The sequence below is a fragment of the Chelonoidis abingdonii genome, chromosome 2, assembly GCF_003597395.2.
Source record: "Chelonoidis abingdonii isolate Lonesome George chromosome 2, CheloAbing_2.0, whole genome shotgun sequence".
Classification (NCBI taxonomy): domain Eukaryota; kingdom Metazoa; phylum Chordata; order Testudines; family Testudinidae; genus Chelonoidis; species Chelonoidis abingdonii.
In genome coordinates, this window is record NC_133770.1 from 155,580,165 (window position 1) to 155,598,411 (window position 18,247).

At 46.9% G+C, this 18,247-nt stretch overlaps 1 protein-coding gene across 1 annotated transcript in view; it reads right to left on the bottom strand.

Annotated features, from left to right (window-relative positions):
* TGFA (transforming growth factor alpha) overlaps positions 1-17,986 on the bottom strand; it is a 48,478-nt gene extending 30,492 nt beyond the window's left edge. Inside the window, exons 1-2 of the mRNA XM_032764896.2 lie at positions 17,824-17,986; positions 3,754-3,807 (exon numbers count right to left, since the gene is read on the bottom strand). Coding sequence (XP_032620787.1) covers positions 3,754-3,807; positions 17,824-17,863 — 94 coding nt within the window. The 5' untranslated portion in view covers positions 17,864-17,986. The remainder of the gene's footprint in view (positions 1-3,753; positions 3,808-17,823) is intronic.
* Between the last annotated feature and the right edge of the window lie 261 nt (positions 17,987-18,247).

The following is an 18,247-nucleotide window of genomic DNA, read 5'->3' on the forward strand; positions in this document are numbered from 1 at the left end:
TCCCGCCAAGCGAGCCCGCCTCCGCCCTCAGCCCGGGCCTCAGCAGATCCAGCAGCGTCCCGAACAGCAGTGACTGTGGCTCCGGCGACTCCTGATGCGCCGCCATCTCCCTTACACGTGGCTTTGAGCAGAGGCTAGTCAGGAGCTCGCATGGGCGGCCACACTGCACGCTGTTAGGGACCACTGCTGATCGTAGCACTGAGGTCCGGGTGTGAGCGGACGGTGCAAGGAACAGAAATGGGTCGGGGATTTAAGTGGGGGTGGTGGACAGTATGGGGCGGAAGTAGGGGGTCAGTATAGGGGGCAGGGCTAGGCTGTTTGGGAGGCACAGCCTTCCCTCTCTAAAGCTCATCAGCATTTTGGGCTTGCGGAAGAGCCAACTGTAAGCTTTTCCTTAGGGCTACCATCCGTTTTTACTTCTCAAATGCCAAATTTGTCTATAATTCAATTTCAGTGCATAGGGAGAGATTCATGTCGGTGAGGTAGCTTCATTTAAAATTAGCATGAGAGGATCACATGAGAAGAGCAATATCTACACCACCTATCTCTTTCTGACACCTTCCAAGGAGACTACCCCTCCCCCTCCCTCCCCTGCTTCCCTGAGGCTCCAGATTGGGTTAGTTCAGTGAGTTTCTCGACATTTTCTTGTTTCTTGGTGACCCTTTCACATAGCACACTCTGAGGTGTGACGCCTCCCATATATTGAAACAATTTTTTATATATTTAACACTATTATAAATTGCTGGAGGCAACGTGGGGTTTGAGGGGAGGCTGACAGGTTTCAGCACCCAGTAATACTTGTGACTCCCTGCAGGGGTCCTGACACCCAGTTTGAGAAAGCTTCTGGGTTAATTTATTTAGACCCGTGTTCGTCACATGATGTGCTTATTTTGAGATTTCAAGTTTTCACAACATAGGTCATCCAGATTTTGGGACGAGCTCAATGCTCAGTTTGTGGGCATTGTACATAAGCTATACTAAACAAACCCACAGTCGTCACAGTTTGTGAGGACCCCAATAGGCGTCAGTCTCTAGGCAAACAGATAAATGCATGGAGTAGTCCGTTCATGGACTATTAGCAGAGAATGGGTAACGAATGGTTGTTCCTAGCACTCTGGCTTTGTCGGAGGTCGCGATTGATGGCAGGGGAGAGATCACTTATCATTACCTGTTAGGTTCACTCCCCTCTGGGCACTTGGCATGTGGCCATTGTCGGTAGACAGGACTGGCTGATGGACCTTGGTTTGCCAGTATGGCTGTTCTTATGTCTAACCTAATGAACCCAAAGTTATAGGAGAAAATATGGTCAAAGAAAGCCGCAGAGAATCAGAAACCTGGTAAGTCTCTGATTGGGTGGCTCAGGCGTTGTGGTCACATGTTGGAGATGGTTTCAAAAGTTTTGGATTTTTTAAGCAGAACTTTTTTTAGTGTTTCTTTACATCTATCTCTTTTTACCTCGCCCGTTCTCTTGGGGGCCCCTGCGGAGCCCGGGGCCTGGGGCAAATTGCCCCACTTGCCCCCCCCTCTGGGTGGCCCTGCCTCATGGTAGCACCGAGAGGCTCCAAGAAACGTCCTGTTGTGCTAGGTGCTGTACATGCATAGAACAAGAGAGGGGTGCCTGACCTAAAGTGTTTAAAATGGGAGTTTTGCCCCAACTTCAATGGGTGCAAGATCAAGATGACAGGAGGTTGCCACAAATGGGGGAACACACAAGTAATAGTGGACTCAAACATCTAAACAGGAAGCTCTCTCTTTCCGCGCCCATCTGAAACGCAGGGCCCTGCAAAGGGAAAGGAAGAGCCCACGTGTACAACCAAAGAAACGCAAAGGGCTAAAGATTAGAATCAGGCACAAACACCAGAGGTGTAGTTTTGATTTGGTTGGACAGCCTCCTCATTCTAAATCCACAGCTCATTCACATCCACGGACCATTCCGCCTGGGTGGAATGAAACAAGCTGTTTATTCAATCAACTGAACCGGCACCAAACGCTTCCTTTCCAAATTCACGAGACGATACAAAGCTGAGAGATAAGAGGACTTGAGCGATGTAGGGCTTGACTCTCCTCTCACGCCAGTATAAAATTGAGGGCAACTCCACTGAAGTCAATGTGATAAAAATGAAGCAAGTACAAGGAGAATAATGCATTTAGTATATCCAGGCCATGGCAATTCCAGAGCAGGTAACACATACCTGCACAAGAGAGAAGCTTTCTAATTTTAGCACAACTCCAGTGCCTTATGGGAGAAAACCCAGGCAGAGAATGGAACGGAGAAGTTGTTGGGAATTTGGAAAGGTGGTTGTTGAGCAATAGTATCTCACACAGAGGGACTGGTGTCTGGCTAGCCCATGTTCCACATATTTGCAAGGCAAAGTAGGTGTTGAAAAAATATCCACATTCCTGAGAACTCCAATGCGTGCGTGCATACAACTGCATCCCCAGCTCGCAGAACTTCTCCCACATACCGATTATCTTGGTCTATTAGGCAGCATTGAACCCAGGAGACTGGAACCAACTCTCCACCAGAACTTGGAGGAAGTTCAGACCCAGATATGAACTTGACCACTCAGTCCCTTTCAGAGCCAGAATGAGCTACTCTAAGGGCTGTAAGGGAATGGCACTAGCAGTTCAAGTGTTTTTCAGTGTGTAAAGCTAACAAATCCAGTGCAGACACAGGCACTTAATGCTTGAGCTATGAAGAATCTGTTAGCGGTATGAGGACTGTGACATGCAGTTGAGCAGATCTGATTCCAGCCAGCAGACGGTAGTCATGTTCCCCACACACTAGCCAGCCTACTAAAAGATGCATTCATGTAAAAGAAGGTAACCCAAACCCATCTTTGCACCACCCCAGACACCGATACCATGGAATAAGGCCACATCCCAGGGGATCATTTACACATGGTGCTACTAGCATCCCATCCACACTGATCAGCAAGGCTCTGCATGGACCCTGTAATTAACATTACAGTAGCTCTCAAAAGCCTCAACTGGGATTGTGCGGGATATTGTACAAATACATCGGAGATGCTCCCAAAGCTCTAGCAACAGCATTGTTTGCTCATGGGTACAAACCAGCACCCGCCCTGGAGAAGACAAGCCGACACTCAGTTATGAGCCAGAGTATAGGAAAAAGCTATTCTCCCTGCTGGTTATTTTAAATGGCTAGCAGCAGGCTGGGAGTGAAGACCTTTCTGGGCTGGATAAGCAGCACAGACTAAAGTTAATTCTCGCCTCTATTGCTCTCCCAATGGCTTCACACTCAATAGGATGGAACAAAAGGCAGAGAAAAGAAATAAAGTCCCCTTCACACAGTTCTCTTAAACCAGCCCTACCAAGTCACACATGTGATCTATCCACTTATTAACACAGCCAAGATTAATACATTGAAGGTAGGGTGTTAAACGAGAATCAAGTTGAGCCCTGGGGAAGAGGCCAACATTACACTCAGATAACCCAATCCCAGAAACATTTAGTGGTTTTTTGCACTTTCAAGCACAGATCTCAACCCCATGGCTGATGCGTTTTCCAAACATCTGAGCTGGGGAAGGTGCCATCTGAGCTGGAGGACTACTGGAGAGGGCCAGGAAATAGCATACAGACATGATGCAAACATCTGTGGGGACCACTGGGTATGATTAGAAAAGCCAGAAGGGGTGGCTGATAGAGGTAATTCAGAGCTCTGGCTGCAGAAGATATAGTTGAAATTATTGTGCAAAGTCTAAGGTTAATATATTAGATCAGTCAACTTACCACTCAAGGCAGATGTTGTATTCTCCAAGGCATGGCACACAGCTAGTAAGATACCTAGGGAAAATTTTCAAAATACAGGTCACATAAACAATACAACAAGCAAAACATTGATTTAAACCAGGGGTCGGCAACCTTTCAGAAGTGGTGTGCAGAGTCTTCATTTATTCACTCTAATTTAAGGTTTCACGTGTCAGTAATACATTTTAATGTTTTTTAGAAGGTCTCAGTCTATATATTATATAACTAAACTACTGTTGTATTGTAAAATAAACAAGGTTTTCAAAATGTTTAAGAAGCTTCATTTAAAATGAAATTAAAATGTTGATCTTATGCTGCTGGCCCGCTCAGCCCGCTGCTGGTCTGGGGTTCTGGTCACCTAGGCCGGGAGCGGGCTGAACGAGGCCTGTGGCCGGGACCCCAGCTGGCAAGCATCCGGCAGGCAGAACCCCAGACCAGCAGCAGGCCTTGCGGGGCCAGTGGCTGGGACCCAGAGGGCTGGAGTCAGGGCTGGGGTGCAGGCGTCAGGGCAGAGGGGAGCCTGGGTATGTGTGGGGGTGCCAGAGTCAGGGCTAGAGTTGTTGGGGAGTAGGGGGAGATGGAGTCAAGCAGAGGGCTGGGTGTGTATGAGGGAGGTACAGGGCTCAGGGAAGGGGCCTGGGGTGTGTGTGTGGGGGTCAGGGCTCAGGGGAGAGGGCCGAGTGACTGTCCCCCTAACAACTCCTAACCTCCCTGCTCCTTGTCTCCTGACTACCCCCTTCTGGAACCCCTGCCCCCCAGGACACCACCCTCTATCTAAGTCTCTCAGTTCCTTGTCCCCAGACTGTACCCTACCCCCTACCTATCCCCTGACTGCCCTGACCCTTATCCACACTCCCATCCCCAGCCAGACCCCCGGGACTCCCATGCCCCATCCAACCGGTTCCTGCTCCCTGACAGGACCCCCAGAACTCCCAACCCATCCAACCACCCCCCGATCCCTGCCTGCCCCAACCCCTCTCCACACTCCTGCATCCTGACAGGACCCCCAGAGCTCCCAACTCATCCAACCCCCCCCAGCTCCTTGTCCCCTGATCACCCCCTTCAGAGACCCTCCATCCTAACTGCCCCCCCAGGACCCTCCTTTCTCCCAGTCCCCTGATTGCCCTGACCCCTATCCCCCCCCCCCCCCACACAGACCCTGGGACTCTCATGCCCCATCCAACCCCCCCACTCCTTGACAGCCCTCTCCAGAGACCCCCTCCCCATCCAACCCACCCTGTCTCCTGACTGCCCCCACCCCTTATCCAACCGCCCCAGCCCTGGACCCCTTACCATGAGGCTCCACACAGAGCTAGACACGCTGCCCTGTGGGAGAGCACAGCCCCGCCCCTCAGAGTGCTGCGCACGGCGGCGGCAGAGCTCCGGTTGCGCAGGAAGTGTCTCTGCCTCACCACAGAGCCAAATGCTGCCCTACGGGAGCGTGCAGGGCGGCATGGCTCCAGGAGAGGGGAGAAGGCGGAGGAAAGGCCGGCAGCTTGCTGCGCTTGACCCGGGAGCGTGGACCCCGCAGCTTGCAGTGCCCAGGGAGTCGGGCCATTTGCCCACCCCGTGCGCATGGCTATGCTTCTGCTCCCTGCCCCTGCAGAGGGAGCGGAGGGCAGAGGACAGTGGGCCGGGCAGGATTTTTTAACGGCATGCTGGAGTCCCGGCAGGCTCCAGCGTGCCATTAAAAATTGGCTCGCGTGCTGTCTTTGGCACACGTGCCATAAGTTGCGACCCTTAATTTAAACAGTCAAGAGACACACAGAAGATCTTGTTTCTAGCTGCAGGGGCAGAGTCAAAGATGCAAGAGACCTATAGATTTCAAAAGGAGAGTCAACAGTTTTTGGGACATATCCATATATTTTAAAGCCAGAAAGGATCACCAATAACTATACATAAACTTGGATATCTTGAGTGTATGTATATGGCCTTAGACACAGAATGCAATATATACACACACACCTGATCTATACATGTATCGGTGGATGGAAGTATTTTCCCCAACAAATCACACAGTAGTAGGAGCAGCAATAATACTTTGAACATCCATGGAAACTTTCGTCCTAGGATCCCAAATCATATTTAAATCTTAAATCTCAGTACCCCTGCATGGTATTGTTATACCCAGGTAGAGATTAGGAAGCTGACACACACAGATTAAATAGCTTGCCTAAGGTCTCACACAGCTAGGGTTTGATCCAGTGCCCACTGTGGTCAATGGACAAGTCAGTTGCAGAACAGGGAAAAGGACCCATGAGTCCTGACTCCCAGCTCCCTGCTCCAACCAGAGGCTCAAATCTATCCAGGCACAAAGAAGTGTGTGTAGCATAAGCTCTCTTATCCAAAGATCCCCCATCTAAGTTAAATAGCCCTTTATTTGAAACCTGGTTTATCGCATAAATTCCACACTCCCCAATTCTGCTGAGATAAGTAGAGTTCCAGCTCTTATGTTACCAGTTGTAAACAACTGTTCAGAAAAATGAATAAAATGTACACGAGAAAAGCAAAGTGGTGGCAACAATGTAAGCATGAGCTGAACAAGAAGCCTATAGCGCCACATGGGTCTGAATGTGAAGGAAGGATTCTAAACAATCCTTGTTTTAAGAGGATTTAAGGGGGGTGGGGAGCTAAACACATTATATATTTCTGAAGGTCATTCTTTTCCCATGCTGAGAGTTAGGAAGAGGAAATTGATCACCAGAAGCAGAACTAAATCGCAAATCCAGAAAACCATTAAGATTAATTTAGATTCAACTTTCTGGAACTGCAGGCACAGTGGAAATGCAAAGCCAGGTTTCATTGCTCTAGTAAGATGGGTCATTGAGCTGTGGAAAAACAAAGGTTGGAGCCAGGTTTTGTTCAGGCTGAAGTGCTGGTTAGACCCATCAAGTTTAAAGCCAGAACGGACCACCAGATCGAGTCTGACTTCATGTATGTCCCAGGCCAGAGGATAAGAGGGGTACGGCTTGGATGGCTTACATGATTTTGGAGCTTTTGCTGTGAAACTTCAGTCTGAAATGGTGGCTATTTCACCAGATCAGCTTATCTGGCAGAAGGTTAAATATGGAATCTCACGTGATCAAGAGATGGGTCTCCTTGCAAGAGCAACCCACCCTGGAGATTTGTGTTTAGTTAATTAACAAAAAAAGCATTGGAAGCGACTTCTAATCTCTTGGAAATAAGGCCATGACAGCAAACTGGGATCCAGAAATCTGTATGCAAATACCCCTTCCTGAAATTTGGAGGGGTTCAGATTGGAGGTCCTCATTTGGGCCCTAGTTATGCAGAACCATGTGAAACAACCATTTCCAGTCTGCAGGATTCTCTAACCTTTTCCTGGTTTCGGTTCATGCAGCATTTAAACCCTCCCGCCCAAATCTTGGGTCAAAACAAACCCCAAACCTAAACCAACACTGCACTGAAGCCAGTTAGTTCTGCTGGCTTGAGGTCAAACCCACCAAGACTCTCACTAGAAACCATTCAATGCCTCTTGCCCATTCAAAGGGCTCATAATCCCTAGTGAGATTGGTCTGAGAACTAGGTCTGCAATGAAGAAACAAGTCAGATAAGCTGGGAACGTTGCAAACAGGTGCCTGGGTATGAATATTCAGCTGCCAAGTTGAGATTGGAGCTACGTTGCACCCACAAAAACAGAAGCAGAGACTCAAAGAACAGTTGTATGATAAGGACAACTTACTCCGCCACCCAGATGTTACACAAGTTTGTTTAAAGATATGGCCCTTGGAATGCTGACACTTCCCCAAAACTCATCTAGATGGAGCACCCAGCTGGACTTCCTGGTGACAGCACACAGTGTTAACAATAAGCATAACCAAACTCAGCTGGGAACCTTTCCAGCACCACCTTTGCATGATTTGCTTCCTAACAGGTTCTGCTTTTAGTCTTGGGGAAGTGCCTATGTTTTGATGTATTGGGCCAAATTCACCCCAGCGCAGCTTTAATGGAGTTGCGCAAGAGAGAACACTAGCTCATAGACCAACAGCTCCACAAGTCACCCTCAAGCTAAGCCAAACTGATCGATAGATATGCCACCAGCAGGTGCAGACTTCAGAGCAGAACATTTTATACATCCTTCAGCTTCAAGCTGGCATACAGATAGGAGCTCCTTGAGAGAGAGAAAAGTTCTCTCAGCTGGGCTTTAACTCCCATTAAGAAAAACAAACAGGCAAAAATTATTAGCTATATCAGCTGTTAGAACCTGTTAAAAATTGATCATCCCACCTCGTTCAAACAGATGCTTCTCTCTGTGGAGTTTTGTAAGGCAGATGAATACACACACACACACACACACACACAGTTTGATATGAGACAGCCAGTGATCTCTTGAAACACTGTGCTGCTGACCGCTCTTTAATTACAGTTTGCAGCATTGTATGTATCTGCATGTTGGTCCCAGGATATTAGAAAGACCAGATGGGAGAGGGAGAGGGAATCTCTTCTTGGTCAACTTTCTGTTGGAGAAAGAGACAAGCTCTCCCACTATGTAGAGCTGGTAACTGAAGAGCAGCTCTGAGTTGCTGGAAAGCTTGTCTCTTTCACCAACAGATGATGATCCAATAAAATATATTACCTCACCCACTTTCTCTCTCTAGCTCTTTAATTAGGTGGGGTTATAGCCCCTGTTGATTGTAGGAACATAGGGATTGCTAAATCAGACTGGGCTCATAATCCATCCAGACCAATATCCCATTTCTGAGGAAAAAGTGCTAGAAATTCCATAGCAGGAAGGTGTGCTCTCATCCCAATCGCTAGGAGTAAAAGATTAGTTTCAATCCCAAAGCATGAAGTTTCACATCCCTTCCAAAACTCTTCATTTTGCACTATTCTAATTCTTGACATTCTTGTTATCCATATTATTGCCCAGTCCCTCTTCAGCAAGATTCACGGTCTTGCCCTCCACAATATCCTGCGGCAATGAGTTCCACAGTCTACCCCATTCAGAAAAAATATATTTTCTTTTACCAGCTTTGATTTTCCTCATCTCTTGATTCCACTCAATGTCAAGAGGGGGCTACTGGAGGGAGATTCTCTGTGGCTTTGGAATTCTATACCCCTCTTTGTCTGAAACAGCTCCAACAGGATTACTTTCGAGGCACGTCACAAAACACATCTTTTCCCACAGCTGCTGGAAAACTGAGCAGATTTGGAAAAGTGGGGAATTGTTAGAGGGAAATTTGAGCGTTTAACTTGTCTGGCTTAATGGTGGCAGGTTCTACCAAATTGTACTGTACTGCATTATTTGTGATGTACCTTCAAGTTACATTAAGGATACAGAATTTATGTATGGATGCTCCTCATACAAACACTGAAAATAAGCCCCCAAAGCCAAAGAAATAAATTAAGCCACTACTGTTAAAGTTACCCCAATCCAGGACAGCACTTAAGCATAGAATCAGGGAAATATAGGGCTAGAAGAGTCCTCAAGAGGTGAATTAGTTCAACCTCCTGCACAGAGGTAGGACCAACTATACCCAGGCCATCCCTAACAGGTATTTGTCTAACCTGTTCTTAACAGCCTCCGATGATGAGAATTCTACAACTTCCCTAAGGAACCGATTCCAGTGCTTATCTTTCCTTATAGGTAGAACATTTCTCCTAATAGCCAATCTACATCTCTCCTGCTGCAAATTAAGACAATTATTTCTTGCCCTACCCCCAGTGGACATGGAGAACAATTGACCACAGTCCTCTTTATAAGACTTATCACTTCTCCCCAGCCCCAGTCTTCTCTTCCAGACTAAACTGGCTAATTCTTTCAGCTTCTCTTCATAGGTCATGTTTTCTAAAGCTCTTATTTTTGTTGCACATGCCCAAGTCGCACTGAAGTCAATGAGTGCTCAAAGTTAAGCGTGTGCTTCATTGGATTGGCCCCTAACACACTGCTTTAGAGCAACGCCTTGCTGAAAATATACCAAGACAGACAGCACAAGTTTAGTACTATTCTAATTCTCGACATTCTTGTTCTCCAGACTGACACCAAATCCCTTTTGCTAACCAGAGATGTAAATACATCTCATCCAAGATTTCAAACAGACCTGCCAGGGACTCCATTACCTTGGGCCACAGGTTCCCGTTTCTCATTAAAGGATGGACTTTTCCACTTCCTCCCACAAGTTAGGTTTTTATCCTCTCAGTATCCGAAAGCTTACATTCACTAACCACAGACTGCTGAGGTTCAGTCACCCTGTGATTGCTTGAGGTCAGTGATTCACACTAGCAAGGCCTGACAGCTGAGTAAATATGGTTTTAGGTTACCTAAAGCAAACTATGGCTAACATACCCAACAACACAGCAGCTAGGGTGGTGAATTTAGGTGCATGCACTGTGGTAGCTGTAATGCAGTCTACTGTGGCATCATCACGCTTTCACATGCGGAGTCACCTAGATAGGACATCGGCATTAGATGGAAAGTTGAAAGTACTAAGGCCGGGTTTTTCAAAGTAGCCTAATGAGATGTTCAGTTCAAATGGGATTTTGTTACCTAACACGCTTAATGTCCTAGGGAAAGCTGCAGCTTTCCCTAGACAAAGACTGTGTTTTACAACATGAAACCCTCACCACTGGTTGCTAGCGGGGATCAAACCCAAGAGCTACAAGTCTCTGCAACTTGAGCCAAAGGAATAACTTCACCTGTGTTGCTGGTCCTGAAGGTATAGAATCTCACTGATGACCTGCAATAAGTAGATGCCACAGATACATGGCCATTAGGATATACAGAGACCATCGCTCATGTGGTGAGGCCCTCAGAACATACGTCCTAAGCGAGATGTGCAGTAGGGTAGGGCACCTTCCCCAAAACTCACTATTTGAGGGGTCTAAGAGGAACCCCATGTTAAGATTTAGCTGTCATTGGCTGTGCAAAGGAGGTTCCCTATTTGCATCCACTTATCACTTTTCCATTAAGTGAGTGCAAATGAATAGCGCAATCTATCATTTACTGAATGATTTAAAAGGGTCCCTGCACACCCAAACTAAGCTTGAGACCCAAAGAAGTTCCTCAGGGCTGCCCTACACTAGAAAGTTAGGTCAACCTAGCTACACTGCACACAGGAGTGCAAAAAAAATGCACCCCTGAAAGACATAGTTAAGCTGACTTAAGCCCCAGTGTAGACAGTGCTGTTGATGGAAGAATTATTCTGTTGACCTAGCTACCGCCTCCTGGAGAAGTGGATTACCTATGGCAATGGGAAAACCCCTTTGTGGCTCCAGCAGAAAAGGTCTGTAATACAGCAGGGAAGTGGCAGCACTGCCGCTGTAGTGTTTCATAGAATATCAGGGCCAGAAGGGACCTCAGGAGGTCATCTAGTCCCAACACCCGTAGATTAGAGTACGTTTCTTATGTAGACGCATGTACTCTCAGAGGCCTAGCTCATTAGAAAGGGTCTTGCCTCCAGAGCAGAGCTCAGCTCCCTCGTGGGCAACGATTATTAAAACAGCAACGCTCACTTGAAAGTATCACCGGGAATTAAATGCAACCACCACTCGGAAATCAGGCACTTCTCTCCCTTCAGCATAAAGGGCAGAGAGCCACTTGCTGGCCTGAGCTACCTTCCCTGTCACAAGGGAGAGCAATCAGCTAAGATTTTCCAAAGAAAACAAGTGGCTTAGAAGTCTACGTCCCATTGACTTTTAACGGGCTTGGGTGGTTTTGAAAATTGGGCCCCATCATTTAAGACAAGCGCGTTGCCTCTTTGGGAAGAAGGGATGAGAGGATACAGGAGACAGCCAGGGCTGGGAGAAAAGAGGTCCCGGCAGGAAAGAGGTGGTGGTTGCTAAGAGAGGAAGGGAGAGGAGGGGGACTGGGGTTGTGAGAAGAAGTTGAGCAGCAGAGGGGAGAAGAACAGGAAGAAACATGGTGGGAGCAGAGCAGGGGTGGGAACAGTTATTTTCTGAGCACAGGTGCAGGAAAGGGCATCACCTTCATAATCTATTGGTCAGCACATTATATGTCCCCTTCTGTGCCTGATCCATGGAGGATATGAGGTGGTTACAGCTGCCAGCAGCAGAATCCGCTGAGAACTGTAACAGACCCATCTCTTCTGTGGATCAAGCACAGATGGGGGTGCGTAACGTGGTGAATAGTGGATTATTCCTGCACCGGTGGTTGGTTCCCTTCAGGTCAGCCCACTCACAGCCTTAGCATTACCAACCACAGGTCCAATCTAGCCAACCTTCTGCCGAGCCAAGCCGGAGGCACTGCTGAGTGACCACGGACAGGACCTTTTGCACCTGGCTTAGTGAGCCGGCTACCCGGAGTCAGGGCTCCCTTCAGTAGCTTGTGGTTTGCAGAGCTGCTGAATCCCAAGCAGGCTCTGCCATCACTGAGCTGCACACAGGTTCTGTGCTAGCAAACCTATGGGAAATGTGTGGGAATTGATCTTAGCGTAACGGTTTGGAGAGAAGATTCACACGTTTGTTATGTGGCGGCCCAGAGGGAGACTCTAATGACTCCAAACCCTTTTATTTATTAAGAAAGGAAAAAGCCGTAAGAGAGACCAGGAAATATTAGCCTTTGAACAATATATAAAATTAAGAACAGTGATGCAGTCCACATTAGAACAGTCACAAGGAAATCATCTTGCAAGCAGTGACTGGCTTGGAAATAGCTCTCCAGTGCAGTCTTCCCTATGGAACCCCCAATTCCTAGAACAAACCTTAGATCACACCTTTGTATCAAGACAACTTTTAAATGGTATTCCCTCCGCTCCAGTTCCGCTCTGATTTTGCTGGCAAAGCTCTCTGGGAAACTGGCTATTAACCTGGTGCAGCATGAAGGATTTCTTAAGGACCCTTTGCATTCTTTTCAAGACCACAAAACATTGCCAGACAGTTGCGGCACTCCACCGCAGAGGTGGCTGCATTTCAACGTTGCTGTGTGCGAGGAGTTTGTAAAAGGCTTTAGGATCGTTTGGGGCACAGGGTGCTCTAAAAGTATACTAGATTAGTAATAAATCTATGTATCCAGGCACCTCAAGTAACGGGACCAAAAAAGACAGATCTTTCTCCAATTCTTACTTCATGTTTCACTGACTCTTGTTAAGGGTCAGTTATTAAAACATTAGCCCATGTATATGAACTTTAGTGGGACAGACTGAATTTCACTCTTGAGCAGAACATCAGCACAAAGCCCTAAGAGTCCAGTCTAAATCCCACTGAAATCAGCAGGGCCCAGATGCTCAAATGGTATTTGGGCTCCTAACTTCCATACATTTCAATGGGAGTCAGGAGCCAAAATACCTCTGGGGACTCCAGGCCCAGGAGTATTTCAACTGACTTCAATGGAAGTTGGGACCAGACCTTGTGTCTCCAGTTCAAGATGAAGATGCAGATACAGTCTAGAAACAGTGTCATTCCAACATGTTTACTGTTCCAATGTAAAGGAACATGATATTAACATCTTATCCTTTTAATTATAAGCAGACAACAACCTCTCATGAAATTAAATCTTCCCTGCAATGAATTAAGAGTCTGAGTGGCAGTTCTACTTAGCAATCCATCATCAAAGACCATCCCTGTAAGCAAGGAGTGGCTGAGCAAATAACCCAGAAAGAGACAGAGGCCAAGGGTCTGTTGGGTCTTAAATCTAAGGAACTAGAGATTACTTATTTGAAAGTGCATTGTTCAGTTATTAGTATACACCGCAGTAAAAGAAACCAGTTACAGGCATTTGTGCAGTGGTGTGTTGGTGCCATAACTTTAGTTACCAAGTTTCATTAAATAGCAGTATTGGTGACAGTACAATATGATACATACGAAATGATGGGATCTAAATTAGCTGTTACCACTCAAGAAAGATTTCTCTCATACTGCAATGGCTACATGACATGTACATCAATAAAGAGGTGGACAATAAAATATATTAATACTTTGCATAGTGCCTTAGCATACTACAACTTGTTTATTCGAACAGGAACACTTTTTTGGTAGCGCTACCAGAATATAGCAGACAGTACCATTTTGGAGATTGTTAGCTTGTAGAATTTGGACAAGAATGAATTCTATGAATCAGTCTACAATTCTACTTGTAGCACTCAAGATCTGTTCTGCACACAAAGATGTTTCTCAGTCTCTCCCTCAGAGGCACATAAACTTGCATTACCAGGCTCTTTTTGGTGTCCAAAGGAACCAGCAGCATTTTTCACAAGAGCAGGCATGCAGAAGCCTCTATCATAGCCAGACTGCAATGCGAAGAATTACATTCTGCCTGCCTGAAGATCCCCAGAGAACTCAAATACTTTGCATATAATACCCTGGTAAACAAACAGTTCAAGTTCCCATTGAAACAATCCATCTTTCCATAGCTTAGCCAGGGCTCCCTCATGCAAGATGCTGAATACCCTGCGTTTCCTATTTCAATTGCAGGAAGCTGAGCAGGACCTCACAAGACAGCTCCAATTGAGCTCAGGCAGAGATGGAATGTTGTTTTGCCATTAGGACTATAGGTAAAATATTAACCTTCTGATTGCTCCTTGGCTGCGGCTGCTGGGATAGTCAGTTAATTGCCAGCACCTCTGAAGTTCCATTGTTCTGGGTGGTCTCTAGATGCGTTGCTCTGTCAGATCTGTAAGGGCAATTCTGCTAATCATGCATTGGGATGCAGGTAAACTTACTTTAAAAGAAAAATCAAAGTTAACTTCCATTCTGTTTTGACTTTTAAGCTCCAGAGAATGCAGCCTCATTTGCAGCAGCTGTAATTATGAATGGTAAATGACTGCTAACACATTTAGGGGGACACCAGCTTTTCAGAGCAGGTGCAGATAAAATTCCTGGCCACCACAAGCAGAGATAATACATGAGAGCGCGCTGTGGACTGACGCACCACACACGGCATGCTTGACAGAATGATTATGGGGTATGTTTTACAGTGTCATTGGGCTGAATCAAGCTCTTCTATTTGAGCCAGAAGAGTTGACGGTCCCTTTTAACAGAAACAATAGAGTTATTCTGGATAGGAAATTCAGACCAATCAGATTTTCATTGCTAACAGAGTTCAAAGACCACCATCCTCTTTCCTCCTCTTCCACTTTTAAAGGAAGTTATTCATTAGATAGCTTCCCTCCTTACAAAGCTACCATGATCTAACTATCAATTGCACAGATGCCTGGTCTGAACTTCCATCCTTACATAATGTACCTTACAAAAAACATGCAAAGCCCAGAGAACTGGCCTTAGAGAGGTGGACTGCTACATAGGGATGGGTTTTCAGAAGGGCTGAGCACCTGCAGCTCCTACTGGTGCTAACAGTGATCAATACCTCTGAATAACAAGTCCCAACCTACATAGCATTTGGCAGCCTGGATCAAACTGCTAGCCCATCAAGGCAATACTTGATTTGTCAGAAGAATCAAATCGCCTCATCGTGCGCCCAGAGTTTTAACTGAGCTCAGTTTAAGTTCAGTACTCTCCAGAACTGGAATTCAGGCTCAAAAGAGCAGTCTTAATTCTTCTCTCTCAACTCTGTGTAAGTCAGGAGTAACTCCATTACCTCTGACTTACAACAGCTCAAGTGAGAGGAAAATCAGGGCCCACTTTCAACACTTGGCTAACTTTTTTTTTTAAAAGAATCACCAGAGCAAAAGGCACATTCTGTGCAGATGCAGCTCTCCACAGAGCTGCACTCAAGGCTTGTATGCCTTGGTGAAGATTCCCAGCGTACTCTCAATGCATTGATGTGGTTTCATCCGCAAAGATTTTGCATAGATACAACTACCCTGGTCCAAAAAAATTAAAAACAAACCCCTTCTATAGACAAAGCCTCAGTTACACCGAAATAAAACCAAAAGGGGCTGGAATGATTCCAGATTTACACCACTGTAAAAACGGATATCAAAATCTGACACAGTGTCCAGAGACTTCTGATCTGGATTTTCCTCATTGACCTCAATCAAGTTATTCACAATTTACACTGGTGTAAGGAAGAGGATGTAAAAACCCACCCAGCTAAGGAACCTGAGGGAACGTTTGTATATCACCTAGCATAGCAGGGTTCCTGGTTCACAACTAGGGCTCTGAAGCGCTAGGGTAATACAGACAACAAGTAATGCCCCTCTCCTTGGCAGAGCAAGAAAGTTATCTGAACTTCTGACAAGCACAGTTTTTCTAAATAAGAATGAAGTAAACTGCAGCAACTCATTGAAAAATCCGCAATTTCCATGACAATACCTTCCCTGCAGCAGCCAGGGAGTCACAGAGCTTACAGCTCACTCAGGGGAAAAGCAGACGGATGCACTCAGCCCACTGCTTGGTTTCCAAGCTTTTGGGATTTCTAGGCATGCATTCTATCCCCAGCCTTCAAAGACCTGCAGCAGAGGAGGGCAGGTGCAAGGCTCTGCAGATATTTGAGGCACCCACTCTGCTCAGGAGGCAGTTGCTGCTAAGGAGACACACCCACTCGATAAGCTTTACCTTGCAATGTTTTTGAGCCCTAAGGACCAACCTGCCAGTGCATTTCATCAGTGTTTCACCTTCTGTACACAAACCACTGTGAACACTCACCTTCAGTAAGACTGGGCCCAGCCAAAGAACAGATCTAGCTATTAAAATCTGACCCCTTTCCCCCTTTAAGAGTATAATATTGAAACCATCCATGCACAGAGCTTCCTCTGACATCAGTTGGGCTCAATTCTGTTCAGTTTTTGTATCAGTGTAACGCCACTGATTTAAACAGAGTTAATCCAAACTGACGCTAGTCAAACAAAGAGCAGGATTAGGTTTTGATGACTTCTAGGAACTCCTTGTGCAGTGTAAACGCTCATGAGGTTAACCCTTTACAGGGCTGGGAACTTAATATTCCACTTTTCACAGGGGCTCTCTTTCAGTGACAAGGGAAATAAACATACATGTTTTCAGTGCAATAGGGGAAACATGCTTCAGTTAATAGAATCTTAGAATATTAGGGCTGGAAGAGACTTCAAGAGGTCATCTAGTCCAATCCCCTGCTCAAAGCATGACCGACACCAACTATGTTTAATGTGTAACAAGCTCTCCTCTTGTGGCTGGCACGCACACACACACACACACACACTAACTAAACTTTGTGTCATGGTCTTGCTTTAAGTTGCCCAGCGCTTGTTACACTCCTAATTTAAATTTTAAACTAACATTGCTCATCATCTAGGGCCAACCAGACCCACTGGAGAGCAAATATAACAGGGACAAGCCACACAGGAAATAAATAGGCAAGCAAAAGATACCTAAAGGTATTTGCCTTGTTAAATTCTCAGCTAACTGCTTGTTGACAAGCACAAACTCTGGAGGTAGGGGGGAAGAATCGCAATAGCTCTCATACACACTGGACTGACATTCCAGCCTCCTTATTCAGCCTTGTCAGAAAACAATTGGGAGAAGACCCTCTTAAGTCATCAAGGAGAGGGACACATTGCAAACTGGACATAAGGGTTTGGGGCACTGAATGGGCACAGTGGAAGGGTAAGGAAACTGTAGCTGGTTGAGAAAAAGTTAGTTTTTCTCGATGAGTGATTAGCAAGCACCACATTCCATCTCTCAGCAAATCGGGGGTTTGGAGGGGGAGATCCCCTCCCCCCACAAATGAGAACACCCAAAAGCTTGGATTCTCTCCCCACAGCCCCCTCCCCACAGCAAGCGTTTAATTTTGTTCTCCTGCTTATATAATTAACCCCCAAGTCCCCTTGATTCATTTAATCTCCCCGCCACCCCCACCCCTTCAAGGAGCAGCAGATGAATAGGCTGGGATCAGAGTTCTCTTTCCATGGGAACCAGAGAAAGAAGCCAAAGCAAGCGTGTATGTTTATGGCTTTACGCAGGAGCGAGGACATGGACCGGAGCACGCCACCTGAGAAAGGGAGTTTGGAAAGAAGCGAGCGAACGGGGGTGGGGGAAAGAAGCAGAGGGGAAGGGAAGGAGAGAGGCAAAGTGTAGAATGAAGTAGAGGGAAAGCGGGAGATAAAGTGACCGAGGGAGAAGTGAAAGCACGAAAGAGGGGAAAAGGAGAGAAAGTGAGAGAAGCAAGCCAGGGAGAGACGCCCAGCGCCAAGGGGCTCGACCTACCCAGCGCGACCACTGCAATCTCCCCGGCGGAGCTGACCATTTTGCAGGCGTCCCCCAGCCCTGCTGCGCCCGGAGTGGCGATGCGCCGGTTCCCTCTGCTCCCTGCGGTGGGCAGGGCTCCGTCGCCAGGCGGAAATGGAGGCGGATTCACCTTTCAACCACTTGGACCTGAGCGAAGCCGACCATCACACTCCTGCCCCCTCCGAGAGGGGCGCCCGGGACCCGCGGCTACTGGAGACGCTCCGTGGGGTCTGGGAAGAGGCAGGCGCCGGGTGGAGAGGAGAAGGAGAAGTAAGTAGGTGGGTGCGGGGAGAGATTAATGCCGGGGCGTGGGGCACAGGTTGATGCCCTAGCTAGGGAAGGGAGATCGGCCCAACATCGCTAGCAGCTGGAGAAGCGGGAGAGAACAGCGCGCACAGGGGCT